At 40.5% G+C, this 23,090-nt stretch overlaps 1 protein-coding gene across 1 annotated transcript in view; it reads right to left on the minus strand.

The window, feature by feature from the left end:
- Window positions 1-23,090, minus strand: part of Mamdc2 (MAM domain containing 2) — a 149,015-nt gene that overhangs the window by 15,482 nt on the left and 110,443 nt on the right. Inside the window, exons 10-11 of the mRNA XM_021152082.1 lie at window positions 14,813-14,906; window positions 11,677-11,829 (exon numbers count right to left, since the gene is read on the minus strand). Of these exons, the coding sequence (XP_021007741.1) occupies window positions 11,677-11,829; window positions 14,813-14,906 (247 nt within the window). The remainder of the gene's footprint in view (window positions 1-11,676; window positions 11,830-14,812; window positions 14,907-23,090) is intronic.

Raw genomic sequence — 23,090 nt, forward strand, 5'->3', positions numbered from 1 at the left:
TCTGCTTTACTGTGCTTTAACAAGTACAGTGAGAATAGTTTTCGCAACATAATATCCCCAGTATTTATTACTCTGAATGGGGAGCTATACAAGGAAAGACACAGACCCTAACATCCACTGTTGGGCATATTACAACAGAGTCTGTGTAAATTTTAATATTTTCCTATTACCCTTTGCAAAGAATAAGACACTATGCAATATTGTCTCTGATATAACAAGACATTTGGCAGAAGATGCAGAAAAACACCAACAAATGCTTATAGTTATAACATGCCAGAGATATAAAGATCCTAAATACTGTGATCAGGAGGTAAGACTTATGGGTAAGGTGGCAGGTTAAAAGCTCATCCCAGAGGATCCAGTGCCCATTCTGGCCTTTGTGGACATTGCAGGTAAATGCTGCTCAGATATACATGCAGGAAAAACAGCCATACGTGTAAAAATAAATCAATTTATTTTTTAAAAAATCATTGCAATCTACATCAAAATTCCAAGGAAATGGAAAAAAAATCTGAAAATTCACATGGAAGCACAAAACAACCTAGATATCCAAGACACTCCTGAACAAAATGAATATTTCCACGTGTTCTTCATGGCACATGCATGTGTCCATATGCACACACAAAATAATTAATAATAAATTAAATTAAACATTTTAAACTGTATATATTTTTCTTCATGATATGATGCCTATGATTTGATCCCCAAATAAATTAAGAGATGAAAATACAAAATATGAAACACAGAACACATGTATATACAGTGCAAGTAAATTAATAAAAGCTAAAACTATAATTACCGTATGACCGAGCCCAGCTACACTATCTCTGGTGCCTATGTTCCATGGACTTCATATCCTATTTGTTCAACTGTGCTCGTTGTCACTCTACTCACAATCACTGGGAAATGGAGTTATCCTAGCTGTCCATCACCTGATGATTAGATAATGAAATGTGATATACTAACACAATAGGATTTTAGTCGGTTATAAAGAAAATGTAATTATTAAATTTGTAGGGAAATGTGTGGAATTGGTAAGATAAGTCAGGATCAGAAAAAGAAACGCTGCATGTTCTCCCTTATACATTTATATATATATATTTTTGTATTTAATTTGGGCTATCTTTGGTGGTCAGAAAGCTAGAAAGGGCACATGAGAGAGGGAGAGGATGAGGCCCTCAATGGGAGTAGGCAACAGTAGCACACATGTGCTGGCTAGCCTTCGTAGTGCTGAAAGGTGTCCTAAGCAGGCTGCTGGGGAGAAAAATTCATCAGTAGGCTTACCTAGAGCTGGATCCTACACGCCACAAGACTGAGCTTCTAGGTAAGATGTCCCTACCTGTGAAATAGTGTCATGACTGTTATGAGAACAACCAATTGGATTTGAGGTCTGCTTCCTATGAAGGATGTCATGCCTGGTATTTTAAACTTGGTGAAAAATCCTATGACTGGGAGAGTCATAGACCCTAGGAGAGAAACTTACTACTGTTGTTTTGCAAATGAACACGACATCAAACTGCTTTCTAAATATTTGTGTTTATACTCATAGATTAGTGATTCTATAAAACTTAGTTTAAAAAAAACAAAGCTTCTTTTTGTGTTGGACAGTGGTTAATGCAGAGACTCATACCTGATCCAGATTCTGAGAGTAAGCTACTATTGAATGACCAGGTCCAAATGGGACTTCTAAACCAACCTCCTCAGACTCAGGAAACACTGGGGAAAGGCAGAATGCAGTATGAGTACTGGAGGATGTGGAGGGTGTTGAGACACAACATGGCTACTGTATTCATAAATTTATATCCTCTACGGTAATCTGCACAGGACCAGTTTAAGATCAAGCCAGCTGACCTTCTAGGAGAGATTCATGATATTGTATTCATAATTATTGGCAATTGATGGTTGTTGGGGGAAGAGAGTCTTTCTTTTTTTTTCTTTTCCTTTTTATTAGATATTTTCTTTATTTACATTTCAAATGTTATCCCCTTTCCTAGTCTCCCCTCTGAAAACCCTCTATCTCCTTTCCCCTCCCCCTGCTCCCCAACCCACCCACTCCTGCTTCCTGGCCCTGGCATTCCCCTATACTGGGTCATAGAATCTTCACAGGACCAAGGGCCTCTCCTCCCATTGATGACTGACTAGGCCATCCTCTGCTACATGTTCAGCTAGAGCCATGAGTCCCACCATGTGTTTTCTATGATTGGTCGTTTTGTCTCAGGGAGCTCTGGGGGTACTGGTTAGTTCATATTGTTGTTCCTCCTAGGGGGCTGTAACCCCTTCACCTCCTTGGGTCCTTTCTCTAGCTCCTTCATTGGGGACCCTGTGCTCCATCCAATGGATGACTGTGAGCATCCACTTCTGTATTTGCCAGGCACTGGCAGAGCCTCTCAGGAGACAGCTATATCAGGCTCCTGTCAGCAAAGTCGTGCTGGCATCTGCAATAGTGCCTGTATTTGGTGGTTGTTTATGGGATGGATCCCCAGGTGGAGTCATTTTTTCTTTGGGATGTGGCCACTAGTAGACCCATGCTTTTCCAGATGATCCCCACACCCATGCATTTACAAACGCAGTGGGTCATTTCTTTAAAAAAAAAAGACAAAAGAAGAGCACATAAAGGTGGGAAGGGAAAGCTTAGGTGAGAGTCTAGAGACAGCAGGAAAGGAGATTAAGGTTGGATATGATTAAGTAGATTGTATACATGTTTGAAATTGTCAATAAATGAAAACATTCTAAAAATGTGATTGGTTGCACTGTAGTACAGAATAGAGCAATGCTACTAACTTCTGAGCTAAGTCATTTGTTGTAAGTAATTGCTGTTATAGAAGGAGAGATCAGATCTTTTGGCTCTGGTGTGTGATTGATAGTGCTAAGATTCCTAGAGGAAATTTAGGACAGACAAATAGAAAAGCAGCCAAGGCTCTTGAAGGGTTAATGATTTAAAAGCCTCAGGCAAGCTGAGAAGCAGACAAGAAAGGGTCTGGCTCCTAATATCTTCAGGTAGTTAAGAGCCACAAAACTCCTGATAAGAAGGTGGGCTTACCAACCGCTGTTAGCATTAACACTTCCAGACTTCAGGGGAAACAGATCTACAGATGGGATCCTCCACTGGAAAAGTTCCTTCTTCTGCCTATAAAATCTCCGAGCCCCTTGCTTCTTTGTGCACAGTCCTCACTTCTGCCACCCTTTATAGTTTTGGTAGAGGCCACTCTCCTCTTTGATTTTCACATTGTCTTGATCAATCCTGATCTAACAGGGAGGCATCTCATTTAGAGCATTCAGGGAATGGTCTAAGCTGCAAGGCATTGAGGAACCAATGGGTTCCAGAGGAAACAGAAGGTCCACAAAATGAGCTCAAGATGTCCTGAGTTACCTCCCTCTTTAGGCATCACTCAGAGACACCAACAAACTCACTGATGTGAGCAGAGAGTAACCAGTGTTCAAAGTCGAAGGGCCACATTTTATGAGGAAAAAGGGACAGAAAAGAGAACATATCACTTGGCACTCTTCATTTGGGGTTTTTGTCAAGTTCTTAACTTGAAGAGACCAAGAGACAGGAAGTTAAACACAAAATAAGGTGTCATTTCCTGCCTTCTCACCAGCTAGAGGCAATGTTTAAATTTAGTACAGAGTAGAGAGAACAGTTCGTCAATAGACCCAGGATGCTGCTGTTGGAAACCACTCTCCAGGTGGGTGAGGCAGAACCAGATGTGTACCCAGGAAGCAGAGACTCACCCCTACCTCATGCTGCCTCAGTTCTTATCCTCTGACAGGAAAACACCACCACAGAAGTGCTCTGTGAGATTTCATTGATGATAATTCAAGAAGTAAGTCAAATTTATCATAGATTTTAAGGTTTATGTGTGTGTGTGTGTGTGTGTGTGTGTGTACACAAACCCCACTTGTGGGAGATGGGTAGCCCATACGTGGAGTTCCCACATAAGACATTATTGTTTAATGGTTTGAGTATATAATAGCAAGTTTGAGGGGTTAGGGTATAGTTTAATAATGCCACTCTTGCCTGCTATGTGCAGGGCTCTGGGTTCAACCCCCAGCACTACAAAACACATGCATATGTTTATATGAGTATATAAATACGTGGATCTATTCAAGAAAATGGATAAGTTAATGGCAAATTTCATCAATGAACTTGAGTCTATTAAAAAGCAAGCAGGTGGCGGGAAGGGTTTCAGAGAAGCAGAACAAGGACCACTGCAAAAGCAACAAGAACACCAGCAACCAGCAGAAACCATGGTCAAAGCTAACTTTAATCAGCATCTGGCAGCTAACCAGCAGCTAACCAGCAGCTAACCAGCACCTCTAACCAGCAGCTAACCAGCAGCTCAAGAGTGCTTGTTCAGGGGAAGTGCTTGGTTCTTGCTAAGAGCAGTGATGTTTTTTACTCAGCCTCTTTTCATCTGCACCTTTCCTACTAAGGCACGTGTGGGGAGCAGGATGGGAGCAGACACTGAGTCAGAGCAGGTGGGCTACCTCCCAGACACTCCATTCCTGGGAAATCGGCATTATCTGATCCATTTGGCAGCAAATCGAAGAGCTCCATTCACAGGGCTGGTCTTTATTTAACCTGAGATGATGTATTGATTCTGACAGTCACACAGCAGCTTGACGTATTTATAGTGTGGCTTTCCTGAGCTTTTCTTTTCATTTATTGGACACGTATTGACTGACTAGCGAGTGCAGCTGTCTATAAAACAGGTTTGCACGCCCCCTCCCCTTGCGTTTCTTTTTGCCTCCCTTGTTTGAGTTCTGCCAGCTATAAATGGAAGGTTTTAAGCAAGGAAAGTGAAAAGAGAGACCTGATTCAGAGGCACCTTATCTTGTATCCAAGGCAGATATTGATGGCCTTTGGTTTTCAGTATAGAGGGGTCTTTAGTCACTCCTAGTTTTAGCCCCTGCAGAATTTCTCTGCACCCATGGGAATGAGGTAGGAATGGGGAGTCACTGTGAAATGGCACATATCTAAGCCAGTGAGGGTGGGAGTGTATGAAAAAGGATTTCTTCTTTTACTCTATTTAATGGCTGGGAGACATAATTCAACACATTTATTAGATATTTTTATTAACTCAATCATTTAGACATAGCAGTGGCCAAGTCAAGGATGCTTCTTTGTTGTGTGGACTGATACTATTCTTGTTGTATGACTCTGTCCTCCATTCCTGCTGTGGGGACTCATAACTTCAAGTACATGACCTCCATATAAGGTCACACTTGAGTACTACATCCATTCCAGTAGTGACAAGTGCGATAGGCCCTGAAAACCTGGGCGCTGTCCCGAGGCGAAAAGTTCATGGAAACTTAGTCTCCTGGAATCATGGCATCCTGTATAACGAATGCTCCAGTATCCCTGCTTTAGTTGGTAAACAGATCTGTGTTCTTTCCCTTAATATTGCTTTATTTCAAGTGCTCCTAAGGATTGATATTTTGACATATGGCTAACTTAGATTCTAGTCAGTTCTTGATCCGACCCTGGGCATGGATAGCCAAGTCACTGCCCTACACAGAAATTTACCATTATCTAGGAAGAAGGAAGTTTGTGATCTAAGGAGGAACCAGAGTAGATACTTAGAACTATAGATAGCTGAGTTACATCCATACACAAGTATTTACAATGGCCTAGGGGGAAGGTGGACTATACATAGGAACTACGGCAAGGGCACGAAGCCCTCGACCCTGGCTTCTAAGATTAAGTGGACCTTAGGTGGAGCTGTTTTTGATTCCAGTTGTTAACATTGAATTTTATCCCAGTTGGTTCCTGCCAGTCCTTCCGTGTTTGCATTCCTCTGTTTTGTGTAAGAATCCAGTAACCTCTTTGTACCTTGCCTGTGTGTCATCCAACTTCCCTATTTTCTTCTGTATAAAAAGTTTGATGCTCGATTTGACAAATTACATTCAGATCCACACACCCTTGTGTCAAGTCTGTCTTTCAATTCCTGCCGACTCTGCAACCAGAGACCTGTTCCATGCAGACAGGGACCAAAGAATACAAAAGCACTTGAGGGTCCATTTTCATGGGACTCCAGGTTGACAGTGTCCTGTAGCCAGTGTTGTAACTTAGAGTCCCTGAAAGCTGTTTCACTGCTTAAAGGGCTGCATGTCTCACCCCTGGTGTCTCTTCCTCCTGTCATGTGTCCCTATTCCTTACCATTCCTGATCTACTCTGGCTTATCCTTCAAGGCACTGCCAGGAAGAGCTGCTGCTCTGCACTGTCCCATCAGCTCTACAACTTGCTTTACTTGTAGCTCTGAGTTATTTAGACTTTTTTTAAAAAATGGGTATTAAGCACCCAGGAGATATGGGATGGGATTGCATGATATTAATGGTAACTTCAAATTCTAAGATATTTGATTCTTACATTTCTGCTGCTGGTAGCTTTAATAATCAGTCATTTGTGGGGCTGAGGAGATAGTTGAGAGGGTAAAGGTGCTTGCCCCAAGCTTGATGACCTAAGTTCAGTCTCAGGAATCTACATGGTAGACAGAGAACAGACACCAGGAACCTGATCTCTGACCTCCACACTCACACTGTGGCACATGCAGGCACATATCTACACCCACACTCTCTCCTCAGTTGAATAAATGTAGAGAGAAACCCAGTGAAACAGTCAGCTGTTTTAGAGGAGTCTTTGTTTATGCTTTCAATTTGGAAAGGGTCATACTTGTCCCTCTTCCATCTCACAGCTGATACATCAGCCTTATTTAGCCTACGCCATTAAAGACTGGAAGACAAGAAAGCTACTTTTCCATGTGGTTAGGAGAATGGGGTGCACTCCTGGAGCGACGCTTAGAGTATCAGAATATAGACACTAGAAATAGTTCACTTCTGTTGATTATAGATTATTTCTGTTGGTCACATGCATCATGAGTCATGTGATGGTGATGCCAATGAGGCAGTGTGCAAAGAATATGGTCACTGGAATGAAACAAACCTGAAATACAGTCCCCACTTCACCAGTTACTACAAGTACCTCCAAAGGACACTTAACTACGCCAAGCTTCGATTTCCCTGCCTGAAAATTGGGACCTTTAACTTACATTACAGATTGTAGGAAGGATATAATGATTCTAGGCACAGAAACCTGACCAGAGTAAATGCTCATCACATAATCCCTAGCTTTACAGTGAGAGGGTCATTAAAGTAATTGAGAGCCCTTACCCAATGCTATATATCTATAGGTGCATTGGGCATAGCATAGTAGAATTTGTTTTCTTGCTATGCACAGGAATAAAAAGATAGATCCAAAAATATTTTACTAGATAAAAACCTGAACGGCATCTTGAGAATCTTTTGGAATTTAATATTGAAGCAGGTGAAATAATTTATTTATCTTTTTTAAAAACAACATTCTCTACACTGTGCACCAGAGAACTTCATTTCATGTGTCTAGTACTCATTCAGATTAAAGATGGAGTTCAGTAAGAAACATTTGTATTCATGGTCTTGCTGGGAAGTTTCACCCTAGACAGATGACACAGTCTTATAAGTTTTCAAAAACACAAAGGAAACCCAACCACACCATCTTCAAACAAAGCCACCCAAGCTAATTAACATAGGTTCCCATAGCCAGTAATGATGTCCATAAAGGACTAGAGTTATGAGTTATTTAATACATATTGCACATGTTTTTGATAGATTTTCATAGAGTTTTGAGTGTGTGTGGAGGAGGTGGAGCATGAGTCAGACAAGCCTAGAGTGTAGCACAGAGCCACAAGGACCAGGAGCAGGCCTGGGCTGTCACCCACTTAACATGAAAGAATTTTTCCTTCTCTTTTGATATCCGTTCCATGGCACTGACTCCTGGGAGGGAGTCTGCTATGGGTTAAGTTGCTTTTCTCCAAAACACATGTGATGAAGCCCTAACCTCATTCCTCAGAGCGGGGCTATATTTAGAGACTGGGCTTCTCAAGATGAAACTGAATTAAAAGAGGATTGTTAGGGTGGATCTCCATTTGGTACAAGTGTTATAAAAACAGAGACATCAGGGATGTGTTGTCACAGAAGGAGGGCCATGTGTGAACACTGCAAAAGATAGCCATTTGCAAGCCAGAGGAAAGCAACCATGCGGATACCTTGATCTTGGACCACTCCTTGTAGTTAGGTAAGTGAGTAGGTAGTTTGTAGTTAGGTAAGTGAGTAGGTAGTTTGTAGTTAGGTAAGTGAATAGGTAGTTTGTAGTTAGGTAAGTGAGTAGGTAGTTTGTAGTTAGGTAAGTGAGTAGGTAGTTTGTAGTTAGGTAAGTGAGTAGGTAGTTGTAGTTAGGTAAGTGAGTAGGTAGTTGTAGTTAGGTAAGTGAGTAGGTAGTTGTAGTTAGGTAAGTGNGTAGGTAGTTGTAGTTAGGTAAGTGAGTAGGTAGTTGTAGTTAGGTAAGTGAGTAGGTAGTTGTAGTTAGGTAAGTGAGTAGGTAGTTGTAGTTATTTTCTAGAAGTCAAGGCTGAAACTGGGGATTTAGGTAGCTTCCCGAAGGCCATACTCAGTGAGTGAATTCGTTGGGTTACCCCATCTCCAAAGCCCACGCCTGTGTCTCTTCCACCCCTGGCCTCATTGCTTCCCTTTGCTCTTTCTCAGGAAAGGCACCTTCACTACTTTTTCATCTAATTCTGCCCTGTCTTCCATGTCCAAGACATTTTACAGTCTTTGTTATTCAGAATATTTTCCCCTACTGCTGTGACATAGTCATCTTATGCTAATGTTTGATGGCATCTTTTTATACCTCTAAATGAAACCTTCTTTAGGTCTGCATAAACGGAATAAAAACTATCAACCTTCTCCCAGAAAAACATTTTTGTAACAGATGAGCTAAACTGATCTGTTCTTTTCTACTGCATCCCTGATAGGAAAAATGATATCTATAATCCCATTTTTTTTCCCCAGGGAGGGTTTTGTTTGTTTTTTCCTTTTTGTTTTGAGGCAGGACTTGTTATACATCCCAGTGTGGCCTGGATTTCATTATGTGATCCAGGCTCCTGCCTCAGCCTCCTGAGTGCTGGGATTATAAATGTGTACCACTATGCCAGTTATTGGAGGTCTTGCTATGTAATGACTATTCTTACATGTTCAAGGAAAGGTTTTTGTTTATTCGTTTACTCACTCACTCATTCATGCATTTGTTCACTTATCCCACAATGATTTTTGCATGTCTATCATGCATAAGACACAATATTAAGTACTGTGGGAATTCAACAGGCTTATAATACTCTGCTCTCATGACATTGCTATTCAGAGCCAATAAGGCTCATTGTTGATGGGCATTGTATCACAGTCCTTCAATTCCAGCACCTGGGAAGCAGACACAGACAGATGGATCTCTGTGAATTTAAGGCCAGCCTTGTCTTCATAGCATGTTTCAGGCCAGCCAGGACTCCACTATAAAACCCTTTCTCACAAAAGGGCTCGGGTTGGAGATTTTCATCACAGTTTCCTTTTCACAGAAGTCCGTGTTGAAAGTCCATGAGGCTACCTCCGCTTACCATGGCTATCCTTTCTGAGACTGAAGACAATTGAGAAAACCCAGCAGAGAAAGAGCAAAGGGTCTCATGATTATATCCTTTATCTTTTGCATCAGGATATGCCTGAATGGACCTTTTCCAGTATCAAAATTCAGAAGGAGCCCTCTGTCCACTTAAGCTGGTTTGAGTCCCATTTCTGTTGTATGCTACCCAAGTGTTTCCATATATGACATATAGTATCAGTGTGACTTCCAGATGCATTTTCAGATGGTGCCTCAGGGGGTCTTGTGTAGTATTTTTAGAATCATTAGTCATACCAAAAGTGGACATCTGGTTTACCTTTGGCCAGTGTTGAATCTCTTCAATAGCATCATGCCCCGAGGAAATATTTGTCCTGCATCTGCCAAAGCAGCATGGGGAAATGGTAGTTGTAGGACCAGGAAGGACATTTTAGGTGAGAGTGCATTAGTTTCTGAGGCCAGTGGACAATCTGGGAAGGTAGATGAAATCAGAGATGTTCTTCAAAGAAAGTAGAAACTTTCAGAAAAACCTGGGTGGTTGTACAGAGGTGTGTACCTTAACAGGGAGGCAGTAAGTGCAAAGGGCTGGTTCTGAAAGGTTTAGGTAGAGTAGAGACTGCCAGAAATGCTGTGCTGCAGATGTTCCGATTGGCCAGCATTTGACATCTGTCACAGTGTGGGGACAGTCAATGGCCAAAAGAGAATGTAAAATAGCACCAATTATTTTAAAGTTCTTTTCTTTTAATGCTTCCTCTACCTACCCTGACTAGAAGATGACTAACAGGGAAGGCTGGGGAGGTGTTGAAATAAAGATGTAAGACTAGACAGCCCTCCCCTTTATCTTCCTGAGACAAGGAGTCAAGGCCCAGCCAAGAACATTAGAAGCATTTTGATTGAATGACAAATGGAGGTTTTGATTTGGACTAGACTCTTTAACATGCCTGAATTATGACTGTTCTAATAACTCAGCAGAACTGGGAGTTAAGGGATTTAGCCAGGAATGAGGAGAAAAGTCTTCAGGGTATTATATGGTGAAAGATATAAAGAAAAGTAAAACTATTTGCTGTGTTTAACCACATTTGGATAATTCTGTAGAAAGGTTATATACTCTGTATGTTGCTCCATGGTATTTGGTCATAGGTTTATCTTGAAGTTGGTCATAAGGTACAGCACCGCATAACTCACTACATCCTACTGGCTTCCCTATATGGACCCTGAATCGTAGTATCAATGATCTCTGTGAGTTTAGTTCAGAGACAAATTTCTTTCCTTGAACTAAAGGCTGTGCTTCAATCTAACTGTTAGACCCAACAGGGGCATACTTTACCACGAACTGTTTTCACTTGCTGATATACAGTAGTAGCCACAGGAAGACAACACTGAATTTATCTTTTTGTACCACACACGTCTGTGTTGAACACAAACTCCTTAGCCAGGCAAGGTTGCCACCATATATCGAAATCCTTGTGTTCTCAGGATGCTGAGGCAGGAAGATCCTGACTTCCTGGCCAGCCTGAACAAGACCGTGTGTGTGTGTGTGTGTGTGTGTGTGTGTGTGTGAGAGAGAGAGAGAGAGAGAGAGAGAGAGATTGTGCCCCCTAGACCTCCACTATCTGCTCTCCTTGCTTCATATCAAGAACAGTGACTCACGATTCACAGATGAATTTTCTCTCTTTGTTTCAGCTATAGAAAACACAGAGTTGAACTTATCTGCATGTTCCCCATCTGCCTGAACATTTCTTTTTTCTTTTTCTTTTTCTTTCTTTCTTTTTTTTTTCTTTTTTGGTTTTTCGAGACAGGGTTTCTCTGTATAGCCCTGGCTGTCCTGGAACTCACTTTGTAGACCAGGCTGGCCTCGAACTCAGAAATCCGACTACCTCTGCCTCCCAAGTGCTGGGATTGCCTGAACATTTCTATACTAAGCCTCAGCTTCCATTTTGATTTTCTTCTTTGCCTCCACTACTGTTCCTCTTTCAGTTTTTTAAAACCTAGTCCTAGATTACCTTTGTAATACACATTAAGTGGTGTTATAAAATATGCTTTTCCTATGAACCTATTAAAATATTGACTGTGTAGAATATCATGTACATCATTCTAGTCACAAGACATGAATCTGCACATTCAAAACGCAGTTAAATGCCCACTAGTATGTTAAGTTATGTTCTTAGGAAACAGCACCATGTGGCATAACTCACCTACCCCAGTAGTGTGATCTCCCTTGGGTCCTGTGTAGGAGGTGGGCGTTTCTCCCCTTCCCCTGTGCCAGCTGCTTCGGTTCCTTTTCTCCTGTGTAAACGCACATTCATCTTGATCAAAAGTGCATTCTCCAGGTGGAGGTGGAAGTCTTGCTGCAAGGAAACAGCAGGTGTTGCAATTATTGAGACAGTCGATGAATATGTATGCTCTCACGGCTCCTAGCAGCCTGCTTTGCATGTCTGAGAGGTGTCTGGCCATATGTCAAGCCTATGGAGAGGCAGACCCACCCCCACAGGTGGTCTACCCAGCTTGACCTCCAGAGAATCTATGCTTCATGGGTTCTATCAGTGGTATAGAATCAAGAATCTAGATCCGAAATATTGGATTACTTTGGGCAAGACACTTCCCTCACTCGGGAATTTGAGTGGAATTACAGAACTCTGAAAACTGTAGATACCCTGCCTCTATGAAAATAAAATAAAAAAAACAATAAAAAATTAAAAAGTTGCATAATGTAAGAGCTTTCTTCAAAAATCCCGGGTGAATGAAGGATATTCTCAGATCAGCTCGATGTCTCCTCTGGAGGAGGAGCAGAACTGTGCAGCTCAGATGAGGTCTTTTTTCTGTGCCTCAGTGTTCATACTTGTATGTAGGGATATTGGTGACATCCACTTCATAGGATTGCGAGGATTAAATAAGACAATGTGTGTGAAGAATTTGGGACACATAAAAATACAATTATTAGTAGTAAAAAAATATTAAGAACTGTTATTTTGTTAACAAAAGTCTCTTTCCACTTCCAGACATGATTGTGTTTTATACTGAGGATAAAACCAGGGCTCGGCACACCCTAGGCAAGCAGTACACCCCAGTCAATACTTGTCTTTGAATGGCATCTTTACCAACAGCAGTCGTTATTACCACCAGAGTAATGCTGTCTCTCACCTCAGCGGTGATTTTTCTCCTTTGTCTCAACTTTGTTATGCCTCCCTACAGCCATATTCTTAGTAAAAATTTAATGATCATTTATTTTTTGTTTCTCTTGTATTCAATTTTCTATACAGTGCTAATTACTGAGGCCTCATTCCCTGTTCTGTGCCTTGAATATAGATATTCTTATTGTTACTGTCCTTCAGAAAACAAGGAGTCTTCCTTAATTTGATTTTAGTTCTGTGGGAGAGTAAATATAGAGCCGGTGTAAGCTATGTATGCCACTGAGCTAGGCCACCAATCCAAACAATTGTTTTCAGCTGTTCTCCAGTATCAGCCAGGTGCCGTACTTTGGCTGCTTGTTTAAGAGATGCCTACAGAGGATCTCTGAGGCATGTGCCACTCACATGTTGCCCACCATGGCTAGTATGCTCCTGTCTCACCTCACCATCAGCACTTAGTCTGAAGTAAGATAAAAATAAAGGGGAAATTATGGAGAAATGGCCTGGAGAAGCTTAATTCTAGAGTCTGGTTAAAAAAAAAAAAAAAAAAAAAAAAAAAAAAAAAACTCAAGCCAGCAAAGAGTGAAGGATTTTGACAAGAGTAGAACTATTTTAAAATAATAATGCAGAATTATTTTCAAATAATAATGCTTAAATAGCAGTGAGCCTTGCTTATGACTTGTATATGACTTTAATGTTTAACCTTACTCCACTACCAGATGCAAATATGTTGTGTCCTGAAAACCTCACACATGAGATTATGAACTTAGTCTGCAGGTAGAATATGTCTTAATTCCCCTGTGACTAATATAGGAAGGGATACCTCAGCCCTGTGACCTATGGTTTTGTCTTTTTAACAGCCTTTAAATTTATCAGTGCACACCAGAAACCGCCCTATGATCTCTTTTACCAAAAACAGAAAAGTTTTAGAAAAGCTTTGAATAATGTCACTCCAAAAGCCACTGAAAAAAATATGTCTATGACCATGGAGACTCTCTCTTGAGGCTCCACAGCCATGTCTTGGGTGTTTACTGTCCGTTTTCTAAGTACCTTGTGTTGACACCAGAACTTGAATCTATGTTAACATCTTTTCTCAATAACTTCCAACTCTGATCCTGGTTCATTCAGAAAACTTTTTTCTGAGGTAGAAAGGCCTGAGTTGAGGTCTTTGAAAGAAAGAACTGCTCCACCATTATCCCAAAGCTCAAGGATCACTGTGGCAGCACAGGTGCAGAGTGTAAGAGCCAGAGGCTATAGAAGACTGACAGTGAACATCTGGACACAGTTGAGCAGCTGCACATATGAACTCACAGCAGCTGTGGCAGCATGCACTAATCTGTACAAGGCCAAGCCAGACCAAATCCTAGCATGGAGTGGGGGTGTTGGGCACACAATCCTACCCCTCACAGTTGGCAGCTAATATAGCTAATGGAAAAGGAAGGATCAGAGTATCTAAGAGTTCCTCATAAGTTGACCATGTTTCAGTGGAAGGACAAACATCCAAGAATATTTTAGGTGGCACAAATTGGTCTTGAATGGTTAAGGGAAAAATCCCACAAGGTTGAGTGAATAGGGAAAGGGAGTAGTTCTGGGAGGAGTTGCGGAGGTAAATACGGTCAAAGCAATGTTGTATAGAATGCTCCAGGATCTAAATAAAACAGAAATTATCGCTAGGCTGGTGTAAGCAGCAGCACAAGGCTGTGTCCTCTGCTGCTGCTGCAGGGTTTGTTTTACTGTCATTTAGAAGATATCATCTTTATTAAACATTTAATGGTATACATCTCAGAGGCATTTGTAAAATAACAATGCCATCAATATGACTTGAAAATGTGTATTCTCTAAATGAACAATGATAATTATAATGTTAGTTAAGCTAAAGGACACTTGTTTCTCAAGTACTACTTGGAGACAGTTCGTGAGCACCATCCCCAACATTCAGGGAGGTATTGCTTTCCTTACAATAAAGGTAAAACTTTCCTTACAATCAGGGAAAGTCGTACATACGAAGCTGTACAGAACACTAGAGTCTTTATTTCCAACTTGTAGACTCTACTACAAAATTCTGTGGAGAAGTCTGTCTGTTAAGAAAAGTAAAGGAAAGAATAGCATAGGTCAAATGTATGAGGTTCCTAGAGGAACTGGAAGTGTCTGTCACAGGGTAGAAAGACTCACAATTGAAATGACCAATAGTCAGTCTTCTTACCTGGAGACCGGCAGTTTCCTAGTTGTATGGTAATGTCATCCAGGGCTACCAGTCCACAGTCCCAAAAGCTTTTGCACAGGCTCATAAAAACCACCTGTAATTCATAAAAACTAAGCTATGAATGTTGTTAGCTGAAAACGGAAACCCTTTCAACCTGGCATTTACTCAGTGAAACATCGCTGCACAAGCAATTAGAAACACCTTCTCCTTGCCCATGTGTGGGGCAGGATACAGTGGTACAAAGAGTGGTCCCTGTTGGGATACGACCCTGGAGCTGCATTCTTTTAAGTAGAGTGGACTTTATAATAATATACCATGTGTATGAATATAAAAACTGCAAGTGGTCCTCAAAGACTGGCATCCAATCTGAGGAAAACAAGCAATTAGTTGGGTGACAGGGATAAAGCCTGTTAGGTTCTAAGTATCTTCCCTTGATAATTCCAAAGTGGCTGTTATTTTCCAAGCATCTTTCAAATGTCTCTAGAACGAACATTATTGGCTGTTTTTAACCAATGTCTAGTGATGCGCTTCATTTACATTATGAACAAAGTTCCATTGGCCACCCATCCAGAGACTCATGTTCTATTTCCAAGACAAAGACCCACTCGTGTCCTGGTTGGTGTCATGAATAAAAGCATTAACATGGTTATTTTATCAGTCCCAGTAGTTTTATTGTTGTTTGTGAAGGAAAAACAAATTCATAATAATGTATTCATTATTAAATTAATGAGGGGGGAAAGAGGGTTTGGTTTCTTATAATTAGTCTAGGCTAGTATGGCCCATGTCCCATCTTACCACTATAAATCTTCATTCACGTGAAGAAGACAAAGGATGACAGAAGAGAAGTAAAAATTCTACTTATGATTAATGAGAAAACTTGACTTTCTAGGTTCTGCTATTCTAAATGTTGTGACTTAATTTTATTTATGTGTGCTACTAGTGCTCACGATGATCAGATTTATTAGAATACAGAATTTATTTTAAGAGAGAAATCTTAGATCACGAGGCCATTTATCACTATGCAAACTATAAAATGTCCTAAGCCAATCTCCCCAGAGGAAGCTCTAATTGCCTGATGAGTGAATGTTTCCTGGCTTCGTGTTCATATCCTCGTATAGATGGGATAGCTAAGAGATATAAATGTTTATCTCTGTGGAACTACACAGGACAAACAAATAGGGTAGCTTTTCTGGTTCTTTTTTAAAAGCTTTTGTTAATCTTTCATCTTTAGAGATTATAGAGGTTATATAAATAATATGCAAAATATTTTGCTTTCTAGGTTCATGCCTTGGAACTTATTCTGCATCTGGAAAGCAAAGATCTCTGTCATCAGTCCTGGCCAGTATCACATTCTTTTTAGCATCTTTATTGTTATATGAGAAGGAATGCATTGAAATGTCTCATGATTTATCAAATTAATTGTGCTACACAGAGGGAGAAAAACAGGGCTTCTTTCCTTTTGTCAGCTTTAATGTCCGTTTTTCACAAGTACACTGGGGGAGTACTTTTGCACAATGAATTTGAAGTAGTAAAAGGATTCACCCTCTCAATCTCTCCCTGTAGAAAACTCAAACATTTTGCATGGCAATGCATTCTAAAGTTGAGAAATATTAGCATGCTTTTATATGTTTACTATAGCACTATTTTATAATGACATTAAACCAAAGAAGCATGCGAGGCATGCAACAGAAGAGATAGCCGGAATTTTCAAAGAGAAAGAAATAAACTAGAATACAACAGTCTGAGAAATAGGCGACCATTAAACCTGAGTGTTGAGAACATTACTCAGCACTACAGATACCGATATACAATGCTAAGTTTAAAAAGCCGATTAAAAGAGAAAACAATCCCCAATTCATTTAAAATAATAGAAAAAAAACTAGAAAATATACCAGCTATATAATTATTATGTTAGGCTCATAAAATTATGGCTAGTTCACAGTTTCCTCCTATGTTTTATAATTTGCTATTAGTTATGGTTTATAAAAAAAGGAATCAGGATATCTCTATCTAAAATCATCATCATCATCACAATAATAATCGGTTTGTGATGTAGCTCAATGGCAGCGTGCTTGCCTAGCATGCGCAGGAGTTTGGGTTCAATTCTCAGCCCGAGATAGAGATAAGAGTAGAAAGATGAGTTAATATTTACTCTAGACTCGTGTCATTGATTATGGCAGCCCATAGGCACAAAGTCGATTCAAATTAAAGTTATTCAGTCTCATTAGAGACATGTCAAAGTAGTCAATGCTGTAGCCACATGCAGCCAAGTGCCTAACTGACTTGACCCAACAGATATACCTCTCCTCATTGCAAAAGGTAACACTGAATGGACATCTTGGCTCTTTTTTTTTTTTTTTTTCCATACCAAATAACATACATGGCTCCTTTTCTGCCAAGTATGTTGAGAAAAATGCTAAAGGAATTTTGCACAATACCAGGCTGTCTTTACTTCAAAGTTTCCCAGAAATACTAGTCAGCCCACATGTCCTGTCTGACCAAAGACTTCTCCCAATCCATCATCGACTCACTAGATTCAAGCTAAGACCCCAAACCATAGACTTGTTTGGCACTTCTCTGTCAGTGTTCCGGGAAATAAAAGAAATATAACAAGATCATCGTGTTCAGTCTAGCAGCTGACATTCTCTGTCTAAGCATTGGTAACACTAGACACTGTGGTTCCTGAAAGTGATTTGGCATGGAGAAGTGATTTTCAGGTCGTTGGTGACAGAAGGAGTTGCTGATTTACCCTGTGTTGACTTTGTCTAGGATAAAACAAAGGATAACCTGCTGTTTGCGCCAAGAACTCTCTCCATGGGTACTAGTGCACTCATGTTTCTTACGGTGTTATTTACAATAACCCAATTTATAGATTCAGCCTAGGTGTCCAAATCATAATGGATAAAGAATATATACACAATAGAGTTTTATTTAGCTATACAGAGGAATATAATCGTGACATTTTCTGAAAAATCCATGGAACTGGAGACCATCTTGTTAAGCCAAATAGGTCAGATCCAGAAAGATAAACACCACATATTTCCTCATATACACAAATTTTAGATATATCTGTGAGCCATGAAAATAAAACGAAGGTGACTTAGAAAGAGGAAGGGAGCCAGTAGGAATGAGGAAAGAGGATAATGGGGGTTATCATTAAAGTACATTTTATATACAAATAAAATATATCAACCCATTATTTTGTACAATGAATATCCACTGACAACCACTTCCATATGGGTTGAGATGAGGCTATGTCAGAGGATCAGTCATAATCTAAGTTCATGAGGGAGTTATTCTCTTCTATAGAGACCTAAAGCCACAATGTTTACATCAGTTTCAGTACTCTTTCATCATCTCTAGAAAGTGGGAAATAAACCTTAGCCCACTGTACATTAAACTGTATTGAAGAAGGAGAAAGATGAGGTAGAACAGAGTTTCCTAGACCTGAAGTTGGACGGTATCTCTTAAACAGATGTTCTGGGTTGTACAGGATAGCGCAGAATTAGGACTAGTTATATTCACTAGGACTAGTTATATTCACTAGGACTAGTTATATTCACTAAATGAGTGTGCTGCAATGTGTGAAGGTTTTGACTCTTGGGTACCAATAATGCTTGAGAATTTTGTCTTGATGGAAAATATTCACCATTGAAGAGACCTCTCTAGACTAGCTTTGAAAATGAATACGCAGAAAATGGAGAACCACATAAATATTCTTGCAAATAGTAAAGTAACAACAGATAAGACTATTTAACTTAGTCTACATTGTGTTAGGAAAAAAAAATCACATATGTTCTTTTCTTCACAAAAGGGTGTTTTAATCTCAGTGCTATTGATATTTTAAAGCCAGATGACTCTGCATTCTTACAGTTATGAGACCACTAGATGCTGGCATCGACCCCAAATCCAGACAATCAAAATGCATCCAGACACTGGTACCAGCACACCTTTAATCTCAGCACTTGGGAAGCAGAGGCAGGTGGATTTCTGAGTCCGAGGCCAGTCTGGTCTACAGAGTGAGTTCCAGGACAGCCAGGGCTACACTGAGAAGCCATGAAAACAAAAGATAAAGGAACAAGGCAAGGCAAATGATATTTAACCAAAAATCATACCCTAGATTTTCAGGGCTGCTTATTTTTAGATTCCTTTTTGTTACGTGTATATGTATATATGGTATGCATGCAATGTATATAAAATATAGTCTGTGTATGTATGTACATGTGTGTGCGTGAAGGCTGGAAGCTATTGTTGGATGACAGGGTCTCTTGCTGAACCTAGAACTTGATGATCCTGGTTATTTTTCACTATATGTATATATATATATATATATATATACACTATATATGCCCCAGGGATTCCCCAGTCTCTGCCTATACGGTGCTGGGATTACAGGTGGCAACCACACCTTCCTGGCATTTTCGGGGCTCCTGGAGGCAAGCTATTGATCCACTTTTAGGGCTTTGCTGTTGCAAGTACTCGTACCCCAAAACTGTAACAGTCAGAGGGTAATAGAATTACCTCTACGTTTTCATCTTTTTCTTGCTTTCAAAAATAATGTTCTACTTTCTAGGAGCAAGATACTAATGGCAAGCAAGGCATGTGGCTGATTTTGAAGGGGAGGGTGAAGAAAGGGTTAGTGTGGAAATACAATCATGGTTGTGTTAAGCCAAGGGCCAGGACAGTCTTGATAAGTTCTTGGTTATAGCACTGGGGTGGGCTTAGGAGGTGGGGGTGGGAGTAGAGAAACAGTTTTATCATGAATTTATTTTGTCAAGTCACATCATGTTGTTTTAAAACAAAAAGTTCCAGTTTCCACTTTAGAGGTGTTAAGTATAAACACTAGCTTGCACAATTGATAGGGTTTATAAGGAGAAGGAGATCAGGCCTTGTAAGAGCTGTGGAATATAATAAAACAAGGCCTCTGCTGAACCATCAACAGGTATTGTCTGTATGAAAGAACCAGCCTGGCCCAACTGCATGGTTTCTCAGTGATGTCCAAAGGCGTTTCCATGACATGTTTGACAGACACTGCAGGCAGAGTTGTTGAGTGGTGGGGCAAACCAACACTGACCTTATCAATCCCAAACTCCATGTAGCCCTATAATTAGGATGTGCAGGACAACTTCTATAAATGAGCTTCAGATCAAAACATTCCAATCCTCTGCCATCAAGTGAGCCCAGTTATTTCCTGTTACAACTAATGGGCCTCAGCCTCAGATCCCAGGTTAAACTGAACGTTCCTACTGATGATGCTAAAATCCCTTGAAATCACTTGCACAGATATAGTTGGTGTGGTGACTACAGAGCTGGTGGAATTACTCACAAAGTCATTATGATCTATTTGGAGGAACTCTGCAGTCCTTTATTAAGATGCTGTGGACACCAGAGTCGGATGGAACGTCTAATGTCATTGTTCTCATGTAAATGATTGGCAGTGAGTGACTGAATCTTAAAACAAGAAAAGTTCAAAACAAAGAACACCAATTTCAAAATTAAGATACGTGGCAGAAATGATGTAATTTTCACTGATGTCAGAGGACAAACTCCATGAAGCAGTATCTGAAAGAGTGTGAGATGTAAACATTCTTAGACCTGGTTATATTTTAGAAAACTATGGCTAAACCCTAACAGCATGCCTCTTGCAGATTCTATATTTGGTTTTTATGTCCCACAAACCACAAACAGACCATGTGTTTTTAAACATGTCCTTTGCTGACCAATGCTTTCTTTTTAAAAGACCCTAAAAGACCCATCTGTTTGGTTTTCTTCTCTTTGAAAATACTCATGTGATTTAATTCAACTTTTAGCTCTGACAAGCAGTGTCTTTGCTCATACAGGTTCAGTTCTGAGGTCGAGGGCATGCTGGGATAGAACACAGGCTGCAGCCAATTTTTCCCATTGCTCTTTGGGTGGTGAACAGTCAAACCTCACAGTGCATTGGTTTCAAAAATCTGCATCATCTTTAGATCTTCCTGCCACTGGAAAGTGGTGGGCATATGAAACCCAGGTCTATCAGTTTTAGAGGGAGACAAAGGCAGTTTCTGATACACATTCACACAGCAGCAACCTGCATACCCAAGCACAAAACACCAGACTCTTGCCAGGTTGGTGATAGAGAAAAGTACTCTACCCTGCCCATTCTTTCCTTCCTTCTATTAAGTATTGAAAAATCCCTGCCCTCAGGGCTCAAGGAACATCCTATCCCACCTCACTCCACCCCACACTCCACAGAAGAGGAAGCAGAAAGAAAGAGCCAAAGGGGATGGAGGATACCAAGAAAACAAGGCCCTCTAAATCTATTTGATCAAAGCTTCTATGGACTCACAGAGACTGAGGAAGTGTGCACAGGGCCTGTATTGCTCTGCACCAGGTTCTTTACATATGTATTATGGCATCTGGTTTAGTGTTTTTTGTTTTTGTTATTTTTAAGATTTTATTTATTTGTTTTATGTATGTGAGTACACTGTAGCTTTACAGATGGTTGTGAGCCTTCACATGGTTGTTGGAGATTGAATTTTTAGGACCTCTGCTCGCTCTGGTCGGAGCTGCTCACTAGGGTCAACACTGCTCGCTCAAGCTCAAAGATTTATTTATTTATTATACATAAGTACACTGTATCTGACTTAAGATGTACCAGAAGAGGGTGTCAGATCTCATTGTGGGTGGTTGTGAGACACCATGTGGTTGCTGGGATTTGAACTCAGAACCTTTGGAAGAGCAGTCAGTGCAGCCCTGGTTTAGTGTTTTTATGGGATTCCTAAGAGTGAGTGGGCCTCTGACTTGGATGCCTTCTCTTGGTCTCTTTTCCTTCTGTTTGTTTGTTTTGTTCAATTCCAATGTGTTAGTTTCTATTTCATCCCATCCCATCCCATCCCATCCCATCCCATCCCATCCCATCCCATCCCATCCCATCCCATCCCATCCCATCCCATCCCATCCCATCCCATTCTATTCTATTCTATTCTATTCTATTCTATTCTATTCTATTTATATTAATTATTATCTCTTAGAAGCCTGTTTTTTTTTTTCTAATGAGAGACAGAAAAGGGAGTGAATCCAGATGGAAGGAGAGGTGGGGAAGAGCTTGGAGGAGTAAAAGGAGAAAAAACTCTAATCAGGATATATCATGTGAGAAAAACAATCTATTTTTAATAAAAGGAAATAAAATAAAATCATGGTTCTGCAGGTTTTGATCTTAGAATGTCCCAATTAAATAGCTCTGGACTTGACTTTATACCAGATGTTTCTGCCTTACATCTAAGAGTTTTCAGAGTTTGGGCTCCTAAAGTATACTGTTTGACAATCCCAACTGCTTTGGACTAAAGGACTTTTCTTGCCCCCTCTGAAGGAGGGTTAGAGGGATGTAGATAGACTAGGACAGGATAACAGGCTTCCTGAGGTAGCTGCTTATTGTTCCCAGGTAACATTACAAGGGGAAAGATGGGAAGACCTGGGAGGTGGGCATTTAAACAGGATAAATAGTGGAAAGGTTGGACCCCAAGGTCCTTTAGTGTACCAGAGCCAGCTGCCAGCTCTAGACTTCTCTCATCTAGAATTATACAAGGCTTACTTTCCCCATCTCTGCAGCTTGTTCTTCTGTCTTTCCTATTGGCTCAATTCTTTGTTCCTTCTAGGGAACGAATGTAGTGACCCTCTAGACAACTGGGGCCACCTCCATCATACATTTGTCTCCAGGTCCTTCCAAAAAAAAAGTCCACAGAGACTAGAATTTATCTTCTCTAAGGAAAATGATAAAATCTAGAATCCCATTTCCTCCCAAATCCCACCATAAAACATAGAAACATTGCCTGCCTTTCTGCTTTAGATAGCCACAAAGAATTTCTCTGGCTAAACTTGTCTGATAGCAGGTTATATACTCATACTGCAGAAGGGCTCCTGACTACACTCAGGAGGACAATCTATTCCAATGGAGGAACCTGCAAGTGACTGGTCAAGCTTCGTTCTCTTTCTGAACCCTATCTATTGTCATTACAGTGCATCCTTTCTACTCAATAGTTCATACAGCAGACCATGCAACATGGAAAACATTACATTCCTGGATCCCTGAGTCTGTCTGTTTTTCTTCCTTCCTTCCTTCCTTCCTTCCTTCCTTCCTTCCTTCCTTCCTTCCTTCCTTCCTTCCTTCCTTCCTTCCCTCCCTCCCTCCTCCCTCCCCCATCCCCCTTTTGTCTCTTCCTTCCTTCCTTCCTTCCTTCCTTCCTTTCTTTCTTTCTTTCTTTCTTTCTTTCTTTCTTTCTTTCTTTCTTTCTTTCTT

Source organism: Mus caroli, chromosome 19, assembly GCF_900094665.2.
Source record: "Mus caroli chromosome 19, CAROLI_EIJ_v1.1, whole genome shotgun sequence".
NCBI lineage: Eukaryota > Metazoa > Chordata > Mammalia > Rodentia > Muridae > Mus > Mus caroli.